At 39.1% G+C, this 24,671-nt stretch overlaps 1 protein-coding gene across 1 annotated transcript in view; it reads right to left on the bottom strand.

Moving 5' to 3' along the window:
• ARSJ (arylsulfatase family member J) overlaps window positions 1–24,671 on the bottom strand; it is a 180,165-nt gene that overhangs the window by 97,378 nt on the left and 58,116 nt on the right. The window contains exon 3 of the mRNA XM_072036893.1: window positions 20,049–20,100. Within this exon, the coding sequence (XP_071892994.1) occupies window positions 20,049–20,083 (35 nt within the window). The 5' untranslated portion in view covers window positions 20,084–20,100. The remainder of the gene's footprint in view (window positions 1–20,048; window positions 20,101–24,671) is intronic.

Below are 24,671 nucleotides of genomic sequence, written 5' to 3'. Positions count from 1 at the left end.
TAGTTTTTCTGTCCCAAAACACTTTATTTTAGGACAGGCAGTGGAGGAGCATGTTTTTCCGAGTCCCACCCCAGGCACCCCTAGGGACTAAAAAGCAAGTGAGCTTTACGGACCCAGTTTGGTGGTCTGTCACAGCTGTGTGTGGCCATGAAGCCCGCTGGTCTGGGCCTGCAGACATCCTGGCCTGATCTCATCCGCTGGCCCTGCTGTTGGCCCGTCTGGCCATTCTGGGTCCATATCTGACCCCAGTTCCTCTCACTGGACCTGCTCCCGACTTCCACCTGTGGGCCAGCATCTTGCCCTCTCCTGTCCCCATCCCCACAGCAGCGCCTGGGCCTGACGTTGACCCTGCCCTGCCCTGTTCCCTGGCTGGGGTGATTCGACAGGACATGGTGGCAAGATCCTGCCCTGCTGGATCCCTTGGGGAGCCCTCACAGATCCTGGCCCCAAGGGGCCAGGATCCTGCCCCGGTGCCATGTCACTGTGCTGTCCCTACACCCACCTTCCCTTCTCTCTCATCTGCAGAGGGGCTGCAGGGAAGGGGCCGGCTTTGGCAGCAGAGTTGTGGCTGCCTCGGAGCACTGGCTGCATCAAAACATCATCACCTTCTAGCTCCAGGCCTTTTAGCACCTTTAAATCCAGAGGTTTTCCTTGTGACACAACCCCCTTCCCAGCAGACTGCATCCTTCTCTCGTGTTCTAGCTTTTTGGCCTGTCTGTTTTCTCTTCACGCTGGCCCTAAGTAACACGACTTGCCTTTTGTCACCTCCAGAGCTTTGCAGTAATGCCTGTTACCTGCCGTGGGGCTTCCTTCAGACTTCCTGAGACTATATTCGAAAGATTAATCTGGCATCTCGCTGCTTTGGCCTTGCATACTGTCATCATCACGCTGAAGTCCATGGGAAGTGTCCTTGGACAGGGAAAGGCTTCAGTTTACCACTAGGTGCAAGTGGTGTTGAGGGGCTTCTGCTGCAACAGTGCCAGTCCTCAGTTAAGGTGTCTTCCCCCCCCCCCTAGTCTCAGATACAAATGTGGACTTAAACTCTCTTTTAATAATTTTGATTATTTTTAAATGCTAGTCTGGATGTTAGCGAGTGAGGGGCGTGGACATTTTTCTGGGTTTGGCGAGTTTCTGAAGAGCAAATGACTTGAATAGGTCACGGTGCACATTACAAGCTGCCATAGCCATCAGTCTGTTACTGCTTTGAAGCTTTGGCCCGCTATTGTTAAAATCTCTTTCTCAGAGAGCAGCTGTAGTCTTCAGTATGGTTTCCTTGCCACAAATACTACAGCAGGAGCAGTCTCATTTGTTCCCAGAGCACGCGTTTTTATACACAAGGTCACCTGTCTTGTTTAAAACTTGTCTTAATATTTGAGCAATTAAAAAGGCCAGAACAAGAGAACTGGGACTAGGCAACATAAATCTAGAAAATTCAAATAGGAGGATCATTTCAGAATAACTACAGTTTTGAAGTGGAAGAGAAATCTTCCTCTTTGTAAATTAAATATTTTATAGTTTATGGGGAGTAATGGGATAACCTGCTGCAACTACTTTACCAACTGCCTGCCATTCACAAAACAGTCCTTTTTTTTTTTTTTTTTTCTTTTTTCTTCTTTTTTTTGTTTCCAGACAACAGTAAAGTTAAAAATACAGGTTGGTCAGAAGCGTACAACTGTAGCAAAACATAATTCTAAGTATTGCTTTTGGCCTCGCATGAAGTATCTGATTTCAAGGTTATGGGTGCACAGCTGCAAAAAAGCTGTCCCTTTCTAGGGCAAGCTTTAAGGGGGAGGGATGCTTTTAACTTGGAACCGTGCATGGGGTGCAGAAGGAAGAATGCTAATGAAGTGCTTGTAAGGCTCAGGATGTTTTAAATAGTTGTTAAATACTAGAAATTGCATTTGGATGACTCACTACTATATAAAATACGAGCTTCAGGTCATATAAATTTTCAGGTCCCATAGTTCGACCAGCTGTGTCTAACCACAAGGGAGGTTACAACAGAGTTTTAACAAATCTATGTGCATACACATGTTGAGTGGTTCCTATAGCTTGTGTCCTGTTCTCACCTGGAGGGAAAATGGAAGATTTATCAAAGATAAAGGTAAAAAAGATCAAAGATAAGTCTGTCACCGTAATAGTGTCCAATTTGGCCAATATTCGTCACAATTTCTGATGTACAAGTGCATGTTATTGCAGTATGTTTTCTTCTGCTGTTCTTTCATACTAGGCAGAGTGACGCTTATTGAACCAACTGGATCATTTTGTTTGCACAGTGCTGGTATAACCTTGCATCTTTGGTTTCTTCTTTTTCCTTTCTCTTTCTTCTCCAGCTTCATCTCCACAGTCTTTGATATGCCCACGGGGCAGCATTTACTGTGGTGAGCCTGGAATTTTGTGCACACCAATTGACACACCAGCGTGCAAGTATCGCTTGTCCACCAGCTGCTACTGTGGGAATGGCTCTCCCCACTTTCCTTCCTTCCTGTACCTGGGTGCCCCCCAAACTCACCGAACTTAGGGTGTTCTTTCCCTCTTTCCCAGTTAGCTCAAATTGATGAACCAGTCAAAAAAGTCACAGGAGGGGCATTCACAAATGGAATGTTATCGGAGGAAAGGAACACATTGTGCTTTGTATTGCTGAAGCCCAGGAAGGTGCACCATGGTCAGAATGTGCGAAGCCAGAGGCTGTAATTTTTTAGCACAACTAGAACAGGGAAATGGCAGTGAAAACCATATTTCACAGAAAATGCTTTTAAAGTTTCATAAGTGATGCAGAATGATGGGGTTGGTCAATTGAATTCTAATATTCAAGCAAAGCTCATAAACTTATAGATGGCTCCTGGTTACAGATCACCTACTGGAAAAGTTGGCTTAGAGCAAAACATGCACATATTTAAGTTTTATTTCTCTTATGCCTTTACCACTCCCACTACCCCTACATAATTATCCTTCTTACACCTTACTAAACCCCAAAAGAGCATTTCTAATAAAAATCTGATTGAATATAATAGCGCTGTATCTCACAAAAGCCCCAGTGCAACACAAATTGCCCAGCACTGACATCTTATTCAGAGGAAAATTAAAACAATTGGACCTGAACTGAAACATACACTGTTAGAAACTTATTCTGGTGTCACTGAAGAAGTGTGGATGCTTAAAAACTAATCACAAGGTCAAACAAAAAAGCTAGGGATGGCTGGAGGTTCAGGATCTGCAAATAAATATTTCATGAGAAGGGCACTTTACTGGAAGGGATTGCAGAGTGCAATTTTATACCGAGAAACGGGCAGTCTTCTCAAAATACCATAAGAAAGGTAACATGCACTAAACTGTCATGAATGTGTCCAAGACAGTCATCATTAATAGACATGGTTGAGCATTACTTAGTGTCCTGACAAGGTCTGGTGACAGTTATGCAGATGTCTTGGGAGATCCTGAAGCTCCATACAACAGAGCAAGGAACTTGAGACACTGGTATTACATATATGTGTGCTTGAAAGTTTGTATTTCATGCATTTAATTTTTGGTGTGTTCCCCCTTGCACGCTCCCTAACTGTGAGAAAATAATGCGGAAGACTAGATTTTAAGATCCAGTTGGAACTATAAGGGTTGTGCTGGGCCTCATTTTGTACTGCGAAAAAAAAAAAAAAAAAGCCCAAAGTAGTTGGGTTGATTCATGCTGAATTCCTTGATTCTAGGAGGATAAGACTGGAAAATGAATTGACTGACAAAACAAAATTAAACAGCAGACCAAAGCATAAGCAGTTGCCTCTGTTTACATTCATTTTATGCTAACAGAATATATTGTCAACCAGTAATACCTGCCTGGAATGTAAAGTATGCCACTTTGAAAAGCTTAAAGCAATAATAACTCTTCTTTTCTTTAGGCTTGCATTCTCATAACAGCTTCACACCAGTCTGAAATCACCTGCCTTCCTATTTCATAATACTGACACTCCAGTTGCTCTTATGGGGTTTTTGGTCTGCCAAATTGCTCTGCAGAACAGTAGACTGGTTCTTTGTTTCCCATGCAAATCTAAAAAATTTAGAGTCAATTTGGCATATATATATATTTTTATATATATATATATATATATTTTTTTTAAATCAGTACACCTGTTTCCATACTTATAGTAGGGTGAGTATACATGGGGGGAATGTCTTCTAAACAATATTATTGAAGTATTTTTATTTTATGTACATGGCATGGAAGATTAAGCAAAAAACACCTTCATTATGCTACCAAAGCATGACAGAACGGTTTCTGGGCTCCTGCTCTTACAACGTACTACTTGCATGAGCAATACTTAGCCAAGTGCTTCCTTTCTTCCAATTCTCAGTTCTTTTAGTAGAGTTATTACAAGTGGAGAAAAAGCAAGCAAGCAGACACCTCTTTCACTCCTGGCAGCAGTGTCCCAGCTTAGGATTCATATGGATCATCAGGACAATGTTATCTAAACTCACTAGGTCCTGCAGTCCTTCAGAGTATTACCTTTGGGATACACAAGATTGATCATGGGCCACAGCGATTTCTCAAATGAAAACATCTATCCGGAATTTTGACCATGAGTTGAGTGTACAAATGTAGAGAGCTAAAACTAACAATATACTTCTCATTCAGATTTTTCATATTTTTTCCCTAATCCGCAGGGTTTTTTCTGTTTGTTTGTTTTGTTTTTTTGGTCTATTTGTTTGTTTTGGTTTTGGCTCAGTATTGACACTTCTGTTTGATATAATTAAATTACTGGTAATGGATAAGAAAAAGCAAGGAAGTTGTGCGCAATGCTTAACTTTCTTGTCACTTATTGCTTTTAATCAGCTGTAGGTAGAGCAATCAGCTCGCCACATTCTTGCCAACGAGTTGTGTCTCAGTAGGTTTGTGGGGGCCTACATTAAGCCACTGAATGAAATTAAGATAAATGGGCAATTGATGCATTTTTTCTGGGATTTTGCTTGCTTATTTCAACATGATTATACTGACATTTCTAACTATAAATTTGGGGAGCAAAGTCAATACAGAAATCATAAGAAGATCATAGATTTTACAGGAAAATGCTCTCGGGTTGTTAATATTTTTTAGAAAAAAAAAAAAAAAGGATAGAAAACCCAACAACTGCAGAAAACAGATACCCCAACACCTTACTGCTGTGGCTTTAAGCAGGCCACTTAGTTCATCTGGTTTCTAGTTCAGAATTATTAGCTGCTAGAATGTCAGTACTGTTGGAAAGTGTTAGGAAATAAATCATAAATGTCACCTACATATTTCAGCAATTGGAGCTATTCACACAGCAAACAATAGGGCTAAATTTGAAAGCAGAACTAACCGGTCCTATCAGAAAACTGCTAACTGCATTCCTTCTGTATGTGCTGGAAAAAACAATAAAGCTAAAATATACAAAATATATATAAAATATAATATATACAAAATATATACAAAGTATAATACAAAACAAGGAATTTTCTTCATATTCCTTTCTTCATATTCCTTTCATATTCCTCCTCTACCCAGAGTCAGTACGAAATGCCTCTTGCCTAGGAAGTGGGTTTGTTCTAGCAACCAGCAGTTTGGGGATTTCCTGAGCTAGAAGTTGCATCACAACCAATGACCAAATTGGAAATAACATAGTTTGGAATCAAACCTGCTCATAGACTTGGTCTTACAGCCACTCTTGGCATCCATGTCATGGTTTGGTTAATGTGCTGTGAGAAATATCCCCTTCTATTATTTACTTTAAAACCACCACCTGCTGGACTGCAAGGCATCCCTTTTTCTTATATTGCTTGAAAGAATGAATGACAGTTCAGTGTACATCTTCCTCACAAGATTTAGGATTATATAAATAAACAATGATACTTTTCCAGTCTTGAAGAGGAGACTATTGAAAAGTCCAAGTTTATTTAGTCTCTCCTCATACCGAAATCATTCCATTTTCTAAGTTCTATTAAACAGTCTGCTAATAAAAAAAGTTAATCTTTTTTTTTTTCTTTTTTTTTTTCTGAACACATCCCCTTGTTATATTGCTGAGATGCAAATACTGTTTATTTGATAGCAAAAGAGATATAGCACATTCTAGTGATACTCCTTGACTACATACAAGTACATACCGTAAGAATTTTCATATTTGCTTACCGTGAGTTTAAGCAGTGGGATTTTCAAAGCACACATAGTTTGACTTAACAAAGTTATTTGTAGACTCTAAAGCTAGAAGACCCCACCATGATCTTCTATGTAGGCGCTCATGTAACAGACTATAGAACTTTCCTGACTTTATGCCCTTACAACCATCTGAGAGCATGCTTTAGAAAGGGGCTCAGACTTAATTTAAAAACTAGAGTATCCATTACAAGCCTGGTGCACTATTCCAGTTGTCAATCAGTGTCACTCATACACTTCTCTATGTTATTTCGTTTCTGAATTTGATGCTGCCCCACCCATGAATCAACTATTTGTATTCACTGTCTGCTTATACATGTATATGCAAAAAACACTGTAAGAGACAGAACATGACAGAAGAAAAAATATCATGGCTTTTAAGGGGAAATGTGCTACAGATCTCTCTTCGATATTTAAATAAAATAACATTCTGTGAAAATTTGGTAAATTATCTAAGCACAGGCTAGCATAGTACATGTCAAGAGAAATGTTAGTTATTGTGGATTTGAAAATATATGCTGTTTTGTGGTGTGAATTTCTTCAGATTGTTATTCACATTTTCATCAAGTGGGTTCTGTCACTCCTTAGAAAGCAGCAGGAGTGCTCTGTAGTAGGCACAACCTCTTCATCTATCCGTGGAACTGCTGTAGCTGGGACAACAGCAATGCCACTTGAAACCTCTTCTGTAACACCACTGAAGTAACGTGTATAAGACCTGAATTGGAGAATGAAACCTACAACCTGGTATGCTTGTTTGACCTGGTCACTGCTTGCAGCATTTGAACTGGTGCACATACAGTGTACATAAAGGGTTTTCTTTTCTGGCCAGTTCTTCCACTAGGGTGAGACACTGCTACCTATCTTTCTTATGATTATTCAACCGACTGTGTAGGACACATACGTTAGTATAACTGGAGATACATATGCCATGGATAAACTTCATTAAAGTTGCAGTGCAGATATGAGGCCTTGTGAGACCCTAATATATTGCCTGGGGGGAAAGGACGCCTAGCTGTACAGAAAAGTCATTTCCAAAATTACTCTTTTATCTGGCCTGGTGTTGCTGAGTAAATCACTTGTTGTGAATAATGGCTGTGTGAGCCTTTTTTTATGCAGGCACCTATTCCACCAGGAGTTAGGATGAAACCACCAATACTCCAACATTAATTACAGCAGCTGTACATGTAAGTGACATCTAACCATTTTTGGATTGATTTAGATCCAAGTCTGGGATTCTCAAAACCAGTACACGACACTACAAATCGACTAAGGCGTTCAGCAGAACTCCTGTATATTTTATGTCACAGAGCATCAAGAAATAACTAATTTGGTAGAAATAAGTGTTGCTTAGGAACCAAAAGATAACACAGAAAAAGAATTCATTAATCATATTATATTTTAAACCTGTTCATATTTAGAAAATTCACTCTAAGATCACACAGAAAGGTAAGGTCTGGAGGAAGCGGTGTTCTCAACACTAGGACAATCAAAAATCGCTGATTAAGATCCACTCGTAATTAAAAAGCATAAAATGTGACCTTGTAGATTCTACAGAGGGCAATAAGTTCCAACCTAAATGCTGTATAGGAGCATGTCATGCAAATTAGAGTCTCAAGGCACTACTACAGTGCAAGTAATAACAATAAGCTTAAATTTCACAGGTCGGGGGTTTCTATAACATCCTCTGGGAATTCGCGGGCATTCTGAAAGTTACCATCAGCTCCAGATATTAAACAGGATTTCAGCTGGGCCTGGATGATTGCCAGAATTGATGAAAACATACCACCCTACCATCCCCTGCTTTCCCAAACTGGATATGCCATAACCTAAGAACTTCCTAGGAACACTTCTTCAGTATTCAGCACTGGTAATAGTACACACAGCGCTGCTTGGATTAATTACATCTAACCCCAGCATTGTCCCATGCTCATGGATGAAACCACTCTCATAGGTTCTCTCTTCCAGGCAGCTCCCCCACTCCCAATTCCTGCCAAGCACATGCAATGAGCCCCACCAGGCTGTCTTTCCAATTACACTCAAGCATTTGGAAATGTCTCCACGAGTGAGCAGACACTGGGAGGGGAAAGAGGAAGCTTAAATCCTGTTTCAGGAAGATCACGCTGAAAGAAAGATTTCCTTTACTATAAAAAACAGAGTTAAGATTTGTCAATAGGGTCTGTTACCTTGCCCTGTAACCTCATCACAGATCAGCTCTTATCTGCCCCCGTTAACCGCTCCTTCCTTCATCCTCCGAGCAAGCAGCACTGCACAAGACTCATTTATACACAGGCCGGCTCCTGGGAGAGGACTTTAGATAGACACAGTCCTGCAATAAAATCAAGTTGCTCTCCCAGGTGGGTTAGCATTTCCTCCACCACAGATAGGGAGTAATTGAAATGAAAACCTCATGTCTCCTTGCCTTCCCATTTGGGATGAATTACCCATGCAGATACTTCATTGCCAGCTCTGTGCTACTGACAGTGTCATTAAGCTTAGCTCCACCAGGGACAAATCTTTTCATACACTGAACAGTAATACTTTTATGCTACCTAATGAGTTTTGCGGTGCTGCATGTTATGTAGGGAAGCAAATACCTATCCTGTGCAGAAAAGTAATGGGCAGAGCATTCAAAGCACACGTTGTTGTTAGAAATCTGTGTATGTTTCTAACAGAAAAAGAAATGGTTGCTCTGTAGAAATCCTCACAAGGTAGAACAGATATCTCTTATTGCCTTGCCATTCCCTTAGAGTTCACAACAAATATTTGGCTTTGTGCCACAGATTGGAGATGAGTTGAAATTTTGTGCCAACATCTTTGTGTGAGCAGATGCAGGCACACAGACGGCTGCAGGTAGCTTCCCAGATGTAATTGTTTCCTTTGCAGTGTGCAACTGAAGACACTGTTGCACGATCCTACAGACACTAGGAACACCTTTGGGCTAAGGAATGGTTGGTTAGCCTAGTCTAGAAAAAGTCTGAAGCAGAACCCACTGAGGTCTGTGGAAATGGTCCCCTCTCTGGTGAGCTGTGGATAAAGCCCTCGGAATAACAGAAACCACCGTAGTGTCGTGATCCTGAAGTTGTTAAAACCACTGCCACAACTTGCAGTGAATTTTGCCTTTTTGTTTATTTCCTCAGTTCCCCAGTGACAGGCCTCATAAATGCTGTGAAATGTAAACCATCACCGCATGCAACAGAGGAAAAGACCTGAGGAACTGTCATTTCCTCAGCTGAGGATCAGCAGTTTCAGTATCAACCAAAAAAAGTCCTAAGCTATTTCATCCGCAAGTTACATTTCTTCCCTAGGAATATGCCTTAACTACATATTTTTGTTAAAATTTATTCTTAAGCCTTAAATATATTCCAGCTGATGGTAGGTCAATGTTTATGTAGGTACACACACAATAGATACGCTATAGGTATTCACACATGAATATATACAAAAAGATACGGATAACAACAGTGGCTTCCACTGATTTTTGATGCTTATTATTCCACAGGTTCTTTCGTCCGCTCTGTAAGACCAGTAACTCATACTACCACAAAAACTGAGATGTGTGGACATAGGAATGGCAGGTGCTGTCTAAGCTTCCACTACAGAACCTTCACAAATTAAAAACATAAATTGTATTTTGGGCAATAGAATTGTGTGAAATATCAAGAAATATCAAGAATCGGGAAGGACCATGGAGCCTTTTTGTCTCACAAGTAGAAATGTACACTTATAATCACATTAAAACTGTATCCCTCTTGGTTTTAGAAAAAGAGATAGTAATCTACAAGCTCTCCAAGGCTCTGGGAAATTCCATCTAATATTATCTCCAATGTAAAAAATAATATATGTATTCATGGACATTTATAATATCACCAAAGCTCTTTGCCTTCAGATCATGGGTCAGACATCTAACTTCAATGGAATTTTAAAAGATATTTATCTAATGTGTTTTGGGTCCTATCTGCTTTCTGATTTTTGAGTTATTTTTTAAATGCATTTTTTAAAACTTTTTATTATTTAGAAAAAAAAAAATGATTTTACCATGAATAACCTCTATTCATTTTTCCTTCTCTCACAATTGGCGTTGAGTCCATAAGCAAGTTTTCAGCTTGTGATAAAATTGTAAGAGCTAGGAGCACAGCACTTAGCTGTATTTCACCTTCTGTTTGCATTCCCATCTGTGGAGTTTTCTTAATAGAAATGCTTATCAGAAGCAAAATCCAAAGAATTGGATCCAAAGCCAGTATTAATGATAAAAACAGATAAAAACATCTCTTTTACACAGAAGCAAGATCTTAGGTTGGAAAAATCAAGGAATAAACAGAAGAAATGCTGTATGATTTGCCAGGTGACCTGTCACTGAGCTAAACGAGGTAAAGCATAAACATCGATAATTTAATATATACTTGCCCCAAAATATATTTTGATTTTACTAGAAGAATGCATAGATCAAAACCTGTTTTAAATTACAACTTAAAAATATTTATTTGGATACTCAAAGTCATCTGTTAAAATCACGGTCTGTACTTAGGCAAAACACACAACTTGCTTACTGAAAAGCAAAGAGCCCTGCATTTGCATACTGTGCTGACTGCTACAGATTTAAGACTGACTTGGCAACTGCATAAATGTGACTAGAAAATGCAATTGCTTGTTATGGCAGAAACCTGGATCTGAAAACCTAGGTCTCTTCCAGAACAGTATGTCTTGCAACCAATGCCATTTTCCTATCGCTCTCTTGTCTAGTTTCAACCATCCTGCTGGAGACATTCATTTCAATGTCTTGGTTTACAAAGAACCAGACTAATCTCTCGGTTAGAGCAGACCCCTCAGACTTATTAACAATATGTACCAAACCCTCACTTCTATTCTTAGATGGCTCATTTCAAATACACCAAACAAATAACCCTTCATTGCAGGCCTTAATTCCTTGGAAACCGTAACTTGAATATGCTCAGTGGCATGAAATAGGAAATTTGAGTTACTTTCCATATTGTATGACTAATGCTGTGGACATATTAATTTTCAAGTGGAAGGTATTGTACTGATCAAACTTTGATCTGGAGCCTTGAACCAAGTCTCCTGTTTCCAATGTACAGCATAATACTCAGAAAAAGACTCCCTTGGGTAAAATATTGTGGGTAAAAACATTTAGGTGTGCAACGTTGGGTCTAGACTCTTAGATCACTTAACATTGAGTTGCTGACGGTTTGCATGTGTAAGTCCCACGACTTCTGAACTACAAGGCTTTCTATTCACCTGCTTGTTGCCAATGGTTTCCACAGATCATTGAACTGTGGAATTCCAATATATCACACAGAGGGCTGCCTGCTTAGGGATACACAAGAAAATTCAATCAGAGGTCATTGCAGTGGGAATGTTAAAAGAGATTAGCTAAATTCCCTGTGAGGTCACTTGTAGGCCAAGTTAAAATGACCTTAATTTGATTAAGATTGTTCCAAGACTGTTTAGATGTATACTGACATCTGAAAACTGCCAAGATACCCTGGTGTAACCCATTTCTAATTGTCTGCAGTAGAGACATCATCTCTGCTTTTCCTCCTATGTAGTCAGTTTACATCAAACAGGTTGTGCCGACATGGCGAGTTGGACTAGTTTAGCAAGAAAACAATCCTAGATAGTTTTGGAAATTAGACATGATGGGACCTCAAACATTTCGTGCCACAAATTCTCTTTGAGTCACTTTTACGCCTTGTAGAGAGCCATTAATCACTAATTAGGCTCCTGGGAACCTGTAATTTGCCCAACACAATTAAGAAGAACAAATCTAAAATAGCTGTGATGTGTAAAGCTGTGTATTATGGATACAGAGTGATGGATTTGATAAAGGTTTTGTCAGGCAACAGCATTTTGGACAATTTTATGAACAATCTGTCTTCCTGATGCACAGAAACAGCTGTAAGAATTCCTAAGTTTGGGGAAAAATGCCTACTACCATCACCACAGCCCAGCTTATCATTGGCTCTAGTCAACCAGCTAGGAAGATGACTTTCCCAGTGGGATTTGACCGAGACTGATGTTACTCTGCTTACCTTCAGAACTGTTATGCTAGTCTCACAGATCCACATTATTTTGCCTTTTGGAGAGTCCAGTGAGGACTCTGCCAAATATGTTTTATATTTATGATATTTTCCCCATATTTTGCACTTTAAATGTAGTGGTTTTTTGTTTCTTTTTTGCCAGCTGTTCACCTGTAAGAAGGGTGACCCATAAACCCAGTTTCAAACTGTAGACGGTTCTGTAATCAGATGAAGTTAAGGGCAGCAGGAAGGGACAGTAGAACTCAGTAAAACTTCACTAGTTAAAGTAAAACTGGTACCAGTATTTTCTTTGTTAATATGGTTAGCTCTTTGGAAATTACTGCATGACACATTGTGCTTCTAACAATCTGTCTGCTTTTTTGTTATTGCACTGATCAGAGATTTGCTTAAGGATGTATTTCTTTTGTTATAGCAATTCTTCAAAAAGAAAATGTAATTGAACACTGATGCAAATTGCTCTAATATCATGTACTGAAGTGATTTTAGTATACGTACGAACATTGCTGTTTCTATGGTAATTGAGCACCAGTTTGTGGATATGAAAACTAAATTCACATAGGCAAATAACAAGCACAAACACACACACATGCACACTTGCTAAATGCTTTTGGAATCAGTTCAGGATGATTTATTTTCCAACAGTTAATTTCCTATGCACGTAAGACTCACTGAACACTGTGAGCACTATGTACAACCCCATACAGGCTGAATGACACCCTGGGAAGTTTTTTTATGCCAGGATAGAAGAAAGTCAGCCAAAAGGTAAAACTGGGGGGAAAAAAACCACCCACGTTCCTGCTTTTAAGCATAGATATTCCTTTTTGTAAAGAGAGGAAAATAAAACAAGTATGCATATAAATAACTGCTTATTAGAAACAAATAAGCACTTTGAAATGAAAAACTAGGAAATCTACTTAAGCAAGGTCTGATAGAAATCTGTTGGCAAAACAACGTAGTTAACAACAGCCAGGTAGCTTTTTTTTAATGATATCTCTGGAGAAGCAAAAACTCTATAAGTATGATTATATACAAAACATCATGATTTTGCTAATATATATATTTTTTAACTGAATTCTATATGGCTAAATAATGAGGCTGCACTAAAGAGAGTCCATCTAGATTACCAAGTAAAGCTTTTAAGAACTAGATTTTCCTAGAAAATTGAATTAAAACTTGATAGCATGATATGAAAAAAAGGATATGTTTGCAGCTGACTCCTTGCTGAACTTGGACAGTTTGATTTGTGCTTTCGCATTTCTCAAGCAACAGTGTTTTATGTTCTTATGATGCATTATGTGGTTTATGACTGAGATACGTTGCAGATCCATTAGTTAGTATGGCAAACTGATTATTTGGGAATTACTGCAGCGAGTAATGTCAAGAGAATTGGCTTTACTGTTTCAGCATATTTGAACTGGCAAAGGTACTATGGATATGTCTAATCCAATGAAGAATAACTTTATAATCATCATTAACATAGGCTGTGAATGCTATACATGCAATTCTGTGGAAATTCTTGCAGGTACAGAAGAAACCTATTACAATTTACATGCAATATAATACACAAATGCAACCTCTTCAGTGCCCCTTTTACAAAGAGCGGGAATGCAGAAATACTGATGTAATCAGAAAACATGTTTCTGATTTTCAGGAAGCTAGCAAGGTCAAGTAATTCAGTACATCAGTAACCCTAGGATAAGTCTGTCGGCATGGTAAGGATTTTCACAGTGTACAAGAGCTGCCGCAAGGCATGTGGGAGCGCTCTCTCCCTGCTGGCTCCTAATGGGAGCTGGGAGCATCATGAAATGGAGCCTATGTTCTGTGTGATTTCCTTTGTCCTACACCGACTGTTCCCCATGTCCTATGAAGGTGTACACACGTGCTCAAAATCGCTACCATAAAGAATCCCACCGCTTCTGTGAAGCAGGTAAAAGATGCATGCAGCTGTTGGCAGAAGCAAAGACCATGAATCTTAGGGTTCCCACCTAATTGCTGATGGGTTAGAAATGGGTCGAGTCCTTGGGCATTTTACAATATAGAAGAGGATGAGGCAAAAGAGAATTGCAGAATCCACATCTGAATCACAAAAATAAATACCAGCCACAATGCTCTCATTAAGCAATAAAGATCTCTCAGAAAAAATAAAAAAATAAATAAATAAAAAGGAAAACAAGTAATAGGAGAAAAGGTCCAGCCGGTGCTGCCTAATTAAAACAGATCACATCATACTTTCCTCTGCTTTGTTACAGATGTGAAGTTGTATAACACAGTCAGAAGTAAATACTGGATAGTTGCTGGCTTCATTCTTTTCTGGCAGGCCTAGATCATTTCAGCATGATCTCTTTCTGCTTTCCCAAACATGGGCTTGGAGACCATATTTGGCAAAGGTGAGAAAGAAAGGAATGTAAAAAAAAAAAAAAAAAAAAAAGGAAAAGGGAGTCATGTCCTTTAAAAAGCAGTCCTGTTTTTCCCTCTTTCTCTTCTCCTTTTACAATTTCTCCAGCCAATGCTACTGTAAGAGAGGATGCAACTGAAGGACTGGGTTGGGATTTAGGAGCTTGCTTCTGAGCTCTGATACAGACCTCTTGTTTGGTGGCGAGCCATGAAATATTAAAACTGTACGAGCCAGGAAGTGTTGCTATTAGCCTGAGTGAACCATTTTGTTCATCACAGATACCATAAAAAAAAAAAAATCAAATCAAATCAAAACAAAACCCAACCACATGTGGGAGCAATCCTAGGTGTTTCCCGGGCTCTAAATATTTTAAGACTGAAGTAATGATTGGAAGTAATTGGCAGCATCGTGAAAAAAGAGCCAATTGGCATACATCCTGATGCTCAAACATGAGAGAAGAACAGGTGTGCAAACCAAAAAGAAGAAGAAAAAAATGGCAAAGTTTCTCTAGTGGGAAGTTATATTCATAGACTAAGAGAATAGCTTGGGACCCAGACAAAATTTATGGAAAATTTATGGCTAATGAGAGAAAAGAACCGTAAGAATGCTCAGATGCTAAGGAAGTACTAAGGTATAGGTAAAAACCAGGCTTAATGGCTACGTAGGGAGAAAAAGCAGATCAATTATAAAGGAAAGGAATTTCTGAGCTGATACAGTTCATTTTATGGAAACAATGAGAGCTTTTTACTTTGCCAGATGAATTAGTAAATGAATACAGAATTGCAAAGTTTTCTGGGCCTCCAGAGGAGAATTAGTGGTACTGGCTGGTACTGACATTTGTTAAAAACTGTTTGGGGATTCTGCTAGAAACGCAAGTAATTGCTTTCCATTTTCAAGGGGAAGCAAAAGCAAGTGGAATAGACTGAATTCATATATGTCAGGCATTCCCCCCACCGTGTCACTCTTTTATGGATATTTAATACACTGCATGAGACCCAGCGGGTTCCAATGAGCCTTACAAACTTGCAATTTGTCATGGGTGGGCTACGCTATGGGAATCACTGACCTGAAAGAGATTTTTTTGAAGAAGGCTCATTCCTTTTTTAATTTTATTAGGGTTGCCATACTGCTCTGGAACAACCATAAAGTCCTTGCATCGCTCTGAGCTGGCAAGGTATGTCCGGAGCTGTGGTTTTGGAAGCCCTCTGTTCCATTTGGGAAAGGGGGTCTCGGGCACTTAAGGCCCAATTGCCCTTTGCTTTTAACAAACGTACCAGCAATCAGATCTATTCGGAAAAAAGGCTGAGTTCTCTACAGTCCTGCCAGTTCTGTACATTTAAAACCATGATTGGGCCCATGTTAAAGCTTCAAAGCACACATAAGGAAGGGGACCGAGGTAACTGCTGGAAAGGGAGCCTCAATTAGAACAGGAGCGATGAGATCTCCAGAAACAAGTAGAGAGGGAAGCTGGAAGGTTCATTGGGCACCATCCAGAAACAGCAAATTCTCCTTTCAACTGCAATAACTCCCATGTACTTTGTAGGGTTAGCCCTCCTGACATAATTTCTTCCCATAGACTTCAAATTTCCTTCTTACTTCACTCTGCAAAGGCCTTCATACTGAACAGCTCCATCACCAAGCTTTCAAAAAGTCTCTCCTCCTAGGTAGCATTAACAACCCCTTTTTCTCTGTAGGAGAGAAATCACAAATCTACTCCTGCTCCTGAGAGCTCCTTGTTCATTGAAACTATTAAATATACGACACTCACAAAGTGCAGAGATGAACGCCGCATGTATTCTGTTATGCAAAACATTATTAAACTGAAGATACAAAGGGTCTACCTCACTTTGCCAACACCATTTGAGGAGCTCCTACATAGATTTCTTTCATTCCAAACCCCTAGTAAATGTCAGTGAAAAGTATGCAGGAGTGAGAACACAGATGCAGATATTGTACTACTACGCTGCTTTAATGTGACCTGCAAGTGCTAAGGAAATACTTGCTTGGTTGATTATTTGTTTTGTTTCTTTAAACCCAGGACTGGGAAGAGCACTATCAGCAAGAGAGTCCAAAGGGCAGATCTGGCTGCTTATCCTGTTTGATACAACATTTTAGAGAAATCCTTTATGCAAGAAAAACAACAAAGCACAACAATATATTTTGTTCTCTGAGGGAAGAAGAATGAAAATAATCCTATTAAAATCAAAGACGCTATTTTTTAAAAAAATTAATAAGGTTTTCATTGTATCTTTCTTGTTTCAAAACAATTTTCAAAATAAGATGTAGAAAACCTCATATATTATGAGTTCATTTTATAAAATGAAATACCACTACTACTAAAACAAACAAACAGACAACAACACAACACACAAAACCCAACAAACAACATCAACAAAATCAGTATCTTTCCTAAATGAGAATACACAGATGTTATCATAGGAGACAAACAAGCCAAAAGTACTGTAACCTAACTTTGCAGCCCGCAGGCCTTATTTAAGCTCAGGTCCGAGGTGCCTGTGACTCCTTTACAAAGGAGGACTTGGGCACTCAGAAAGAACCTGGAGAAAACAATCAGCTTCGTGGTGAGGGCATGAGACCTTCCCCTTCCTCCTGAGCTCACTTTTGTCTCTTGCCTTCAAATTACACCAAGGCTCAGCCATCCTCAGGCAGAGGAGGGAGTGAAATCCATGTCTTGTTCCAGCCCCAAGCTCCTGGATCGCGTTCAGATAAGCACATCTCTTCCTCCATTTTCAGCAGCAATACTGAAAGACAGGAGGCCTACCCTACAGCATTTACCTGACAGCAGAATCGTGACAGCCTGCTCCAAGATGACCACAACAGAAATATATTCTTTTTTAACCCCACCAGCCCTTTCTGTTTTCACATCTGAAAATCTGATTTATCAACAGATTCTGAAGCTCTCCCCAACTAGGATGGCATAAACCTGCAACAACAGAACTACGGTCTCTCCTTACTGCCTTTTGTGTCATAGGAGAAAAGCTTACTGCAGTTCTACAAGCCGGCAACCCTTGGCTATTGGGACATCCTGCAAAGGCTGTTTCAGTCAAGAGGATCCGCTGAGGTCTGACACTGCTCTAAATTTTATTGTGGCCCACACTAGTGTCAGTACTGAAGTGTTAGGTGACATTGTCCCATCAAGTCTAGAAGTCTAAAGAAGTCTAAACTGCCCAGAAGTCTAAACTGGACACCTCTGTGGATTTTTCACAGGGTTGTCTTTGATCACAAAGTTGAAAATCTTGATTTATTTCATCTCTATTTACAAACCACCTCCCCAAACCTAAAATCTTGAAAAAAAAAATCCCAGACAATGGTTTATCATCACTCCAGTATCAACCGATGAGGAAAGGAAATGAAGCAGTGAATTCAAAGGAAACGATTCATCTGCTACAGTAAAACAAACCTTGGCACATCCTAAGATTAAGTAAAGAAAATGGTGCTTCTATTGTGTGGGGTGTTTTTTTGTTTGTTTGTTTGTTTGTTGTTGTTGTTTTTATGGCTTTTTTTAGAGGAACAATGACAGCTAGGTTCAATGATAGAACAGGGCATAGAAAGTCCCCTGATGACCTAGCAGGCAACTTTGAGCACGATCTCATTTGGAAAGCAAATCGGTATTTGCAGTCCCAGGTTGCATTCTCACGTTACAATTAGCCTGGCGCCGTTTCCCAGCTTTCCCCCAGCACTTGTTTTTTGACTCCAGGTTCTAGTGCAGCTTCCCTCTGATGGTTCAAAAGGCTGTGCTGTGAATTGTCTTAGAGAAGTTTTGGTGAAGGAAATATAGATTTAAAATCAGCTCAGCTCATCTATATCATGAAAAGAGCCTGCAGACAAATTAGATTGTGTTGGCAGAAGCTGGGAGTAGTGAACCACGGTGTGAGGGCACGATGCCACGAAGCCCAGTCACTGCCAAACTCTGGGCATTGTGAAACCGTGGCCTCAGCTAATAGAAATCAATGTGTGTAAATTCAGCTGTCAGCCACTGAAATTGCTGCACCTCTTTTCTCAGATAGCACCACAATTTAATTAAGTGTTGATGTGTTTTGGGTGGAAGCCTCTCAGCTGCACCGCTTTTGAATGAGCTATTTCAATTTTAAAAGGGTATGAGAACAGGGGCCTCTCCCATATGAGAGAAATACTCTGGGACTCAATTTGCATTCCACTGATCGTTGCTTTCGTAGTAGCCGGATTTAAACTGAAACAAAAAATAACATCACAAGTGACATTCCTATAGCTCATTAATGGTGATCACAAAAGCAGTGGAAAAACTATTACCTAATCTATTATTCGGGGATCAATAAATTGTTTTGCCCCTGCTTTACAGGTTTACAAAAGGGCATATATGCATTGGTCTTCATTTGCTAGATATTAAATAGTGTCAGGTTGGCAGAGGGGAAACAGTAAGCTGTTCCTGTAGGACATGTCTATTTTTCATGTTAAAATTACTGTGTTTTACATCTTGGCAAGCCTCTGGAGCAGATTAAAAGTCAGCATAAACAAAACAAGATGCAAATTGACAGCTATTTCATCATACTTCTTTCTCAAAAAAGGAGAAACCACCCCCTCTCCTCCTTGCATGTATCTTAGTGTCTTTATGGCACCGAGTGCAGGCCAAGTGGACATATGGCAGTTGGATTTCTTCTGGGTGAGGTCATTTTGAAGGGCTTTTTTTCCTCCCTCTACAGACATTTACATGCTGTCCTCAGAATTTGGCCATGACATTCCAGATAAAATTATCACTTTCCCAGTCCTTAGTATCTTCTCAATTTCCTTTTTTAAGTCAGCTCTGGGATGATAGCCGTATCACTGCAGAATAGCTAACAGATTTCATGGATTCTAGCCAAAATGCTGTTTTATAATTGCTTTTTGCTATGTTTTGGACCATTGTGCTGCTACATAGCTGGAGTTTTGGAAGTGTTTTCAGGAGTCGTTTTCCTAAGAGTGTTAAGTGGCTTCTATAGCACAGTTAGTCCTGTTTTTGAGAAAATTCAGGCAGCTCTTTCTGGAAACAAGAATTAAGGTAGTATTGCAAGATCCTGTTTTGAAAATGAGGTATATTCCCAAATAATAGAAGAAATAGCATCAGCACAAGTTTCTCAGTCTAGATCAGCTAAGCTTTGTTTTAGATAGACTGTTCACAAATAAGAAAATAGGTTAGTCCACATGATCTGCTGCAACTGGTGACAAAATTGCACATTAACAGTGATTGTACTGGTGTGTGTTTTGTGGTGCACCCTACGTGTACCAAGAATACCAGTCATTGTATAGAGGGAACTGAAAAAAAAACATATTTTTTTTTTCTGCAAGCACTTATTACATAGGTTGGACTAGAAGAAGAAAGAAAAAAGAGACTATCAACAAAAGTGAAGTTATTCTGATTAAGAAAATGGAAAAAGGATAGCAGACCAATCCACTAATAACATACCTTAAATGATTTCTTTTTCTCTCATTAGAAGACATCCTCTGTTTTCACATTTCTGTAAACAGAAGCGAATAGTCAATAGTCTATTAGTCAATAGTCAAAACAAAACAAAAAAAAATCATTTAACATAGCTAAAAATACTTTTAATAAAATAACTGAAGTAATTCAAAAGAAAATGCATTATTACTTAAATCCAGTTTATCTTTTTAACTCATGAAATCTTCTACTGAATTGTACATTAGCTCACATTCATGGGGAAAAAAGTGCTCCACAAGGGCAGTGAGAGCAAAGGATGAAGCCAAGAGATATGAACCCCAATCCGAGTGGAGTGTTATCTGCAGCTTAGAGCAGTCATTTAGCTCTCGCTGCCTTATCACTCCCACTCGTGGAGCACTGACCTGCCCCACAGGTGCTGTGCAGCTCAGTCAGTGTTCGTTAGAAATACGGAGATTTTCAGCTGAAAGGCACTACTAAAAATATTTTTGTTTCCATAGTAACAGACTGTGAAATACAATAGTATGGCTCTTTGCAGGATATTGCCAGAAGATCACAGATGAGAAACTCTTACTTGAAGCGGTATAACTGCAGTAGAGCAAAGGACTGACAAAAGCCATTGCTATTTATGTAATTGTACCTTGCTCTGCTTTGCACCACTGTGCAAATCTCTTTTTCTTTCAGCAGAATTATAAAGACAAACTTCCCCTGACTGAAGAATAACAGTAACAATAATATCTAACACAGTATATAAAATCTTCAGGCATCCTTAGTTTTCATACTAGTTACCAAAATACTTTCTAATTCATAAATTTCAATAAGCCTCCAAGCACCTTTATGGCCCTATCAATAATTAAACTTGAACTATATCAATATAGTGAAACTATGGAGAGGCTGCCCTGACTCACTTCAATAACAGCACCATTATCATTGCTTGGGGCAGAAGATTTCATAAATATGTGCCTATAGAAAGGTTTGGAAATTCATGCCCAGGTTGAACACTCTCTAGCCCTTTGGGAATTAGTAGGAGAAAAGCCATTACTGCAATCACAGCATTATCATTTGACAGCCTGGATGGAGGTTAGACCTCACTTTCGATCCTATTCTTGAAATTCTTTGCATAAAAAGTAGAAATTGACTAGAAAGTCCATCTTTTTGGCTTTCATGAGAGCTGTGCTTGCTCATTATCTCTGTCTAACTTGGATAAACACAGTTTGTGATATATTATTTCTGAGTGAATAGCTTAGCTGGAAAAGAATTCAAGGAGCCTGGCTCTCAGTTCCTTGCTCCAAGTTATCCAATTTTCATCTTCAAAATCGGTCAGTCTGCCAAGGCTTCATATAAAAATGAATCAAGGCAAAGTACAACCAAATGAGAACGTTTCTTGAGAGCTTATCTTATTTTAATGATTAAAACAAGAGACCATTTGAATTAAAGTGAATCAACTGTTTATTCTTGGTGCAGCGTGACTCCATGCAGAAAGAGATTCAGTTTACATTATTGTTAGTCTGGCTGGGATTGAATAACTGCGGGCCAGTGTGCCTCATTCAGCTATTCAAGAAATAGCATTCAGCAAAGTCTTTCTACAAACATCTAATTGGCATCTCATGCTAATGGAATTAAATCAGCCTCAAACACTCATTTAGTTGCCAAATTGTTTGAAGTACAGTAGAACACAGAGAGACTGCCAGGGAGAAAATGTGGGTTAGCAAAAGAAAGAAAGAAATAGAGATCTTTGAGCCTAAAAATAGCAGAAGCATTGTACTGGAAAAAACGATAGTTTACAATTAAGAAGTGAATATTTATCACAGCCGAGATTTATAATAAAATGAAAGAAAGCTCCCTGGTTATATTGACACAAAAGGAGGTTAATGTGTCTGTTTCTCCTGATGAAAAATCTAAGTCCAATTATTTTGGCTATTTTGTCAGGTCAAAAGTTCTGGAATTCAGTATCTGAAGATCAAAGCCAATGTGTTCACAGCCAAGTTCTCCCCTAAAAATGGAAGGGAGGGAGGAAAGGAGGAAGGAAGGAAAATCCAGCTTTGAAATATGAAAGGAAGCGAGGAAAGACCTGAAATCAATGAGTGCTTGAAGAATGTAGGGTTTTGTCATTAAAAAACAGTTACGGTATAAAGGTATACAATAGAGGAATTCTATGGGGCCAGCAGGTATTTACCTGTAATCTACTACTAATACACATCTTTTCCTCTTTCAAAATATTATCTCCATTAGTTGTCCTGCTATAATTTTGAGTAATTTACATGCACCAAAGCACTCAATCATGTGATTTCAAAGGGATGTAAGCACATACTTAAAGTTAAGCCTATATAAGTCCTTTGGTGGAAAGGGATAAACTTCAGCATATGCTTAAATGCTTACTGAATTGCGACCTAGCCTCCTTTGGCATTTTGCCCACTCTGCCGGGTTAATTTCACAGTTTGTTTCCTTCACCTACAAGGGATTCAGTGCTTACCTGTGGTAAAATACCTCTCCCTTAACATGGATATACCAACAAAAGGTATTAAATAATGAGTAAAATAATAAAGGTTGTGTTTTAAGAACTTTTTTCAAATTTGACGTCACCTAACTGACACAGAAGTCCGACAGAGAAGAACAGATATATTTTCTCCTGTAACTCTGAAAACAAGGATTATCAATAATGACATTTTGCCAGGAAGTGCACCTTCCCTTTTCTTCTATTTCCTTCCAAAGTAATCACCCCTGTTATTCTTCCATTGGAGAACAGGAAAGATTTCTCTCAGTGTCTGACCTGAACTGATTTTTGATCTACCAGAACAACTGGACCATATCTTACTGATTCTGATAAAGGAGCTTGTAGGTAAAATTCGGCAGTAGGATAAGGTGCAATAAGAGCTCTTGGCCATAAAAACAATAGAGTCAGTTAATATTTTTTGTCCCCCTTCTCTGTAGAAATTAGCTATCAAAGCAGGAACTGTACGACTTATGATTCAATACAAAGAATCTTTAACTGTTGTATTAAAAAACAGCATGGAAATAGAATGGAATAGGAATTAACATTCTTAATGTGCATATGCTACTGAAAGGAAAGAAAGCATTCTTAGTAATGTTATAGGAATGTCTACACAGTAAAAACAAAACAACAACAACAACAAAAAAACACAACTCAGTAGAACAAAACATTTTAGAAAAATACTGAAGAACTAACTGAGCAGTTGTGGCAAACCGCGAGCTAAAAGCACACAGCATCTTGGAAAATTGGTCTTCCAAGCACATAAAGAGCATTCTACATGTTACTTGACAGGTCTCTCAAGGACTAATGAAACACAAGAGCAACTAAATGCAGTTTTTTGTATTTTTATTAACAGAAACACATCTCACGCAAAGACTTAATCTGCCAGTTTCCAGCCTAGACTGAATTGTAATAGCTGAATTTGAAACTCTTCAAAATAGGAGTTTATATAATGGAAAGGCTGACACAGCTTTGAGTTCAGTGATGAGAACTATGCCATCATATTTTCCTCTCTTGCTGAAGAAATTAGGAATGGTTTCAAGCAAAATTGTGGTAAAGAAAAGATGAAAATGATCAGGAGCTCTTTAGATGCATCTTGAAGAAAAAGGTTTTGAGTGGTAAATCAGAGCAGATTATAAAACACGGTATAAAATAGCACGCAATATAGATGTTAGCCAGTATCACAGGATATAGAAGTAAATAATTTTGCTCTTCCCTGAGGCAGAGCTCCTTCAGACATGTGCTGTGAAGGAAATGTAACTTGAAAGCAGCAAAACTTTCCTGAAGAAAAGTAATAACAGGTGATGTCGTGCCAGAGAAAGAGGAAATGTTCTCCCTCACCTGTTTTTTGAATGGGATGCTGTGTGATATCAACCAGAAATCAATTCCTTGGAAATTCTCTAACATGACTATTACTCTCAGGATCTCAGCAAACATCTCTACATCTCTAGGCTTCTTGACAGTTGTAAAAAGAGGAACACTGCAACCCTGCAGCAGATGTACATGTATTTCTGCAGTATTGTAGGAAACGTGGGCATTACTTCTGAGCTTCCATCATTTTTTAGTCTGCCTTTACAAAACCTGTTTCTTTGTTTCTTATGAAACAGAATGTGTGTTTGGGGGTCTGTTTTTTGTTTTGTTTTTTTTTTAAATTAAAGAAGTTTTTTAAACTCTTCCTTTATGCTCGCAAATATTCCTTGAGGAAATGACAGGGTCAAGTGGTTTTTTCTGTGAGTGAAAATACACCTAACTGTGGTGGGCTAACTGAGCAGACTTGAGAGGACAAAGTTCAAGAAGCCATGAGGTAAATGAGACACAACAGGAAACAAAAAAAGTGCTGGAGAAGCTCCTGGAGGCCTCTGCACATACTGTTGGCCAGTCAGAAGTTTTCTGAAGCAACCAAAATCAAGCATACAAGCTACTACCTAGTAAGGGATGGAAAACACTTGTGTATAAACTATTTTTGTTTCTGTTGAGTTTTTCACAGAATCACACAGAATCACAGAATTTCTAGGTTGGAAGAGACCTCAAGATCATCGAGTCCAACCTCTAACCTAACACTAACAGTCCCCACTAAACCATATCCCTAAGCTCTACATCTAAACGTCTTTTGAAGACTTCCAGGGATGGTGACTCCACCA

The sequence above is a fragment of the Anas platyrhynchos genome, chromosome 4 (genome assembly GCF_047663525.1).
Source record: "Anas platyrhynchos isolate ZD024472 breed Pekin duck chromosome 4, IASCAAS_PekinDuck_T2T, whole genome shotgun sequence".
Classification (NCBI taxonomy): domain Eukaryota; kingdom Metazoa; phylum Chordata; class Aves; order Anseriformes; family Anatidae; genus Anas; species Anas platyrhynchos.
The sequence above is the reverse complement of the archived record's forward strand: the minus strand, read 5'-3'. Positions and strand labels throughout refer to the sequence as shown.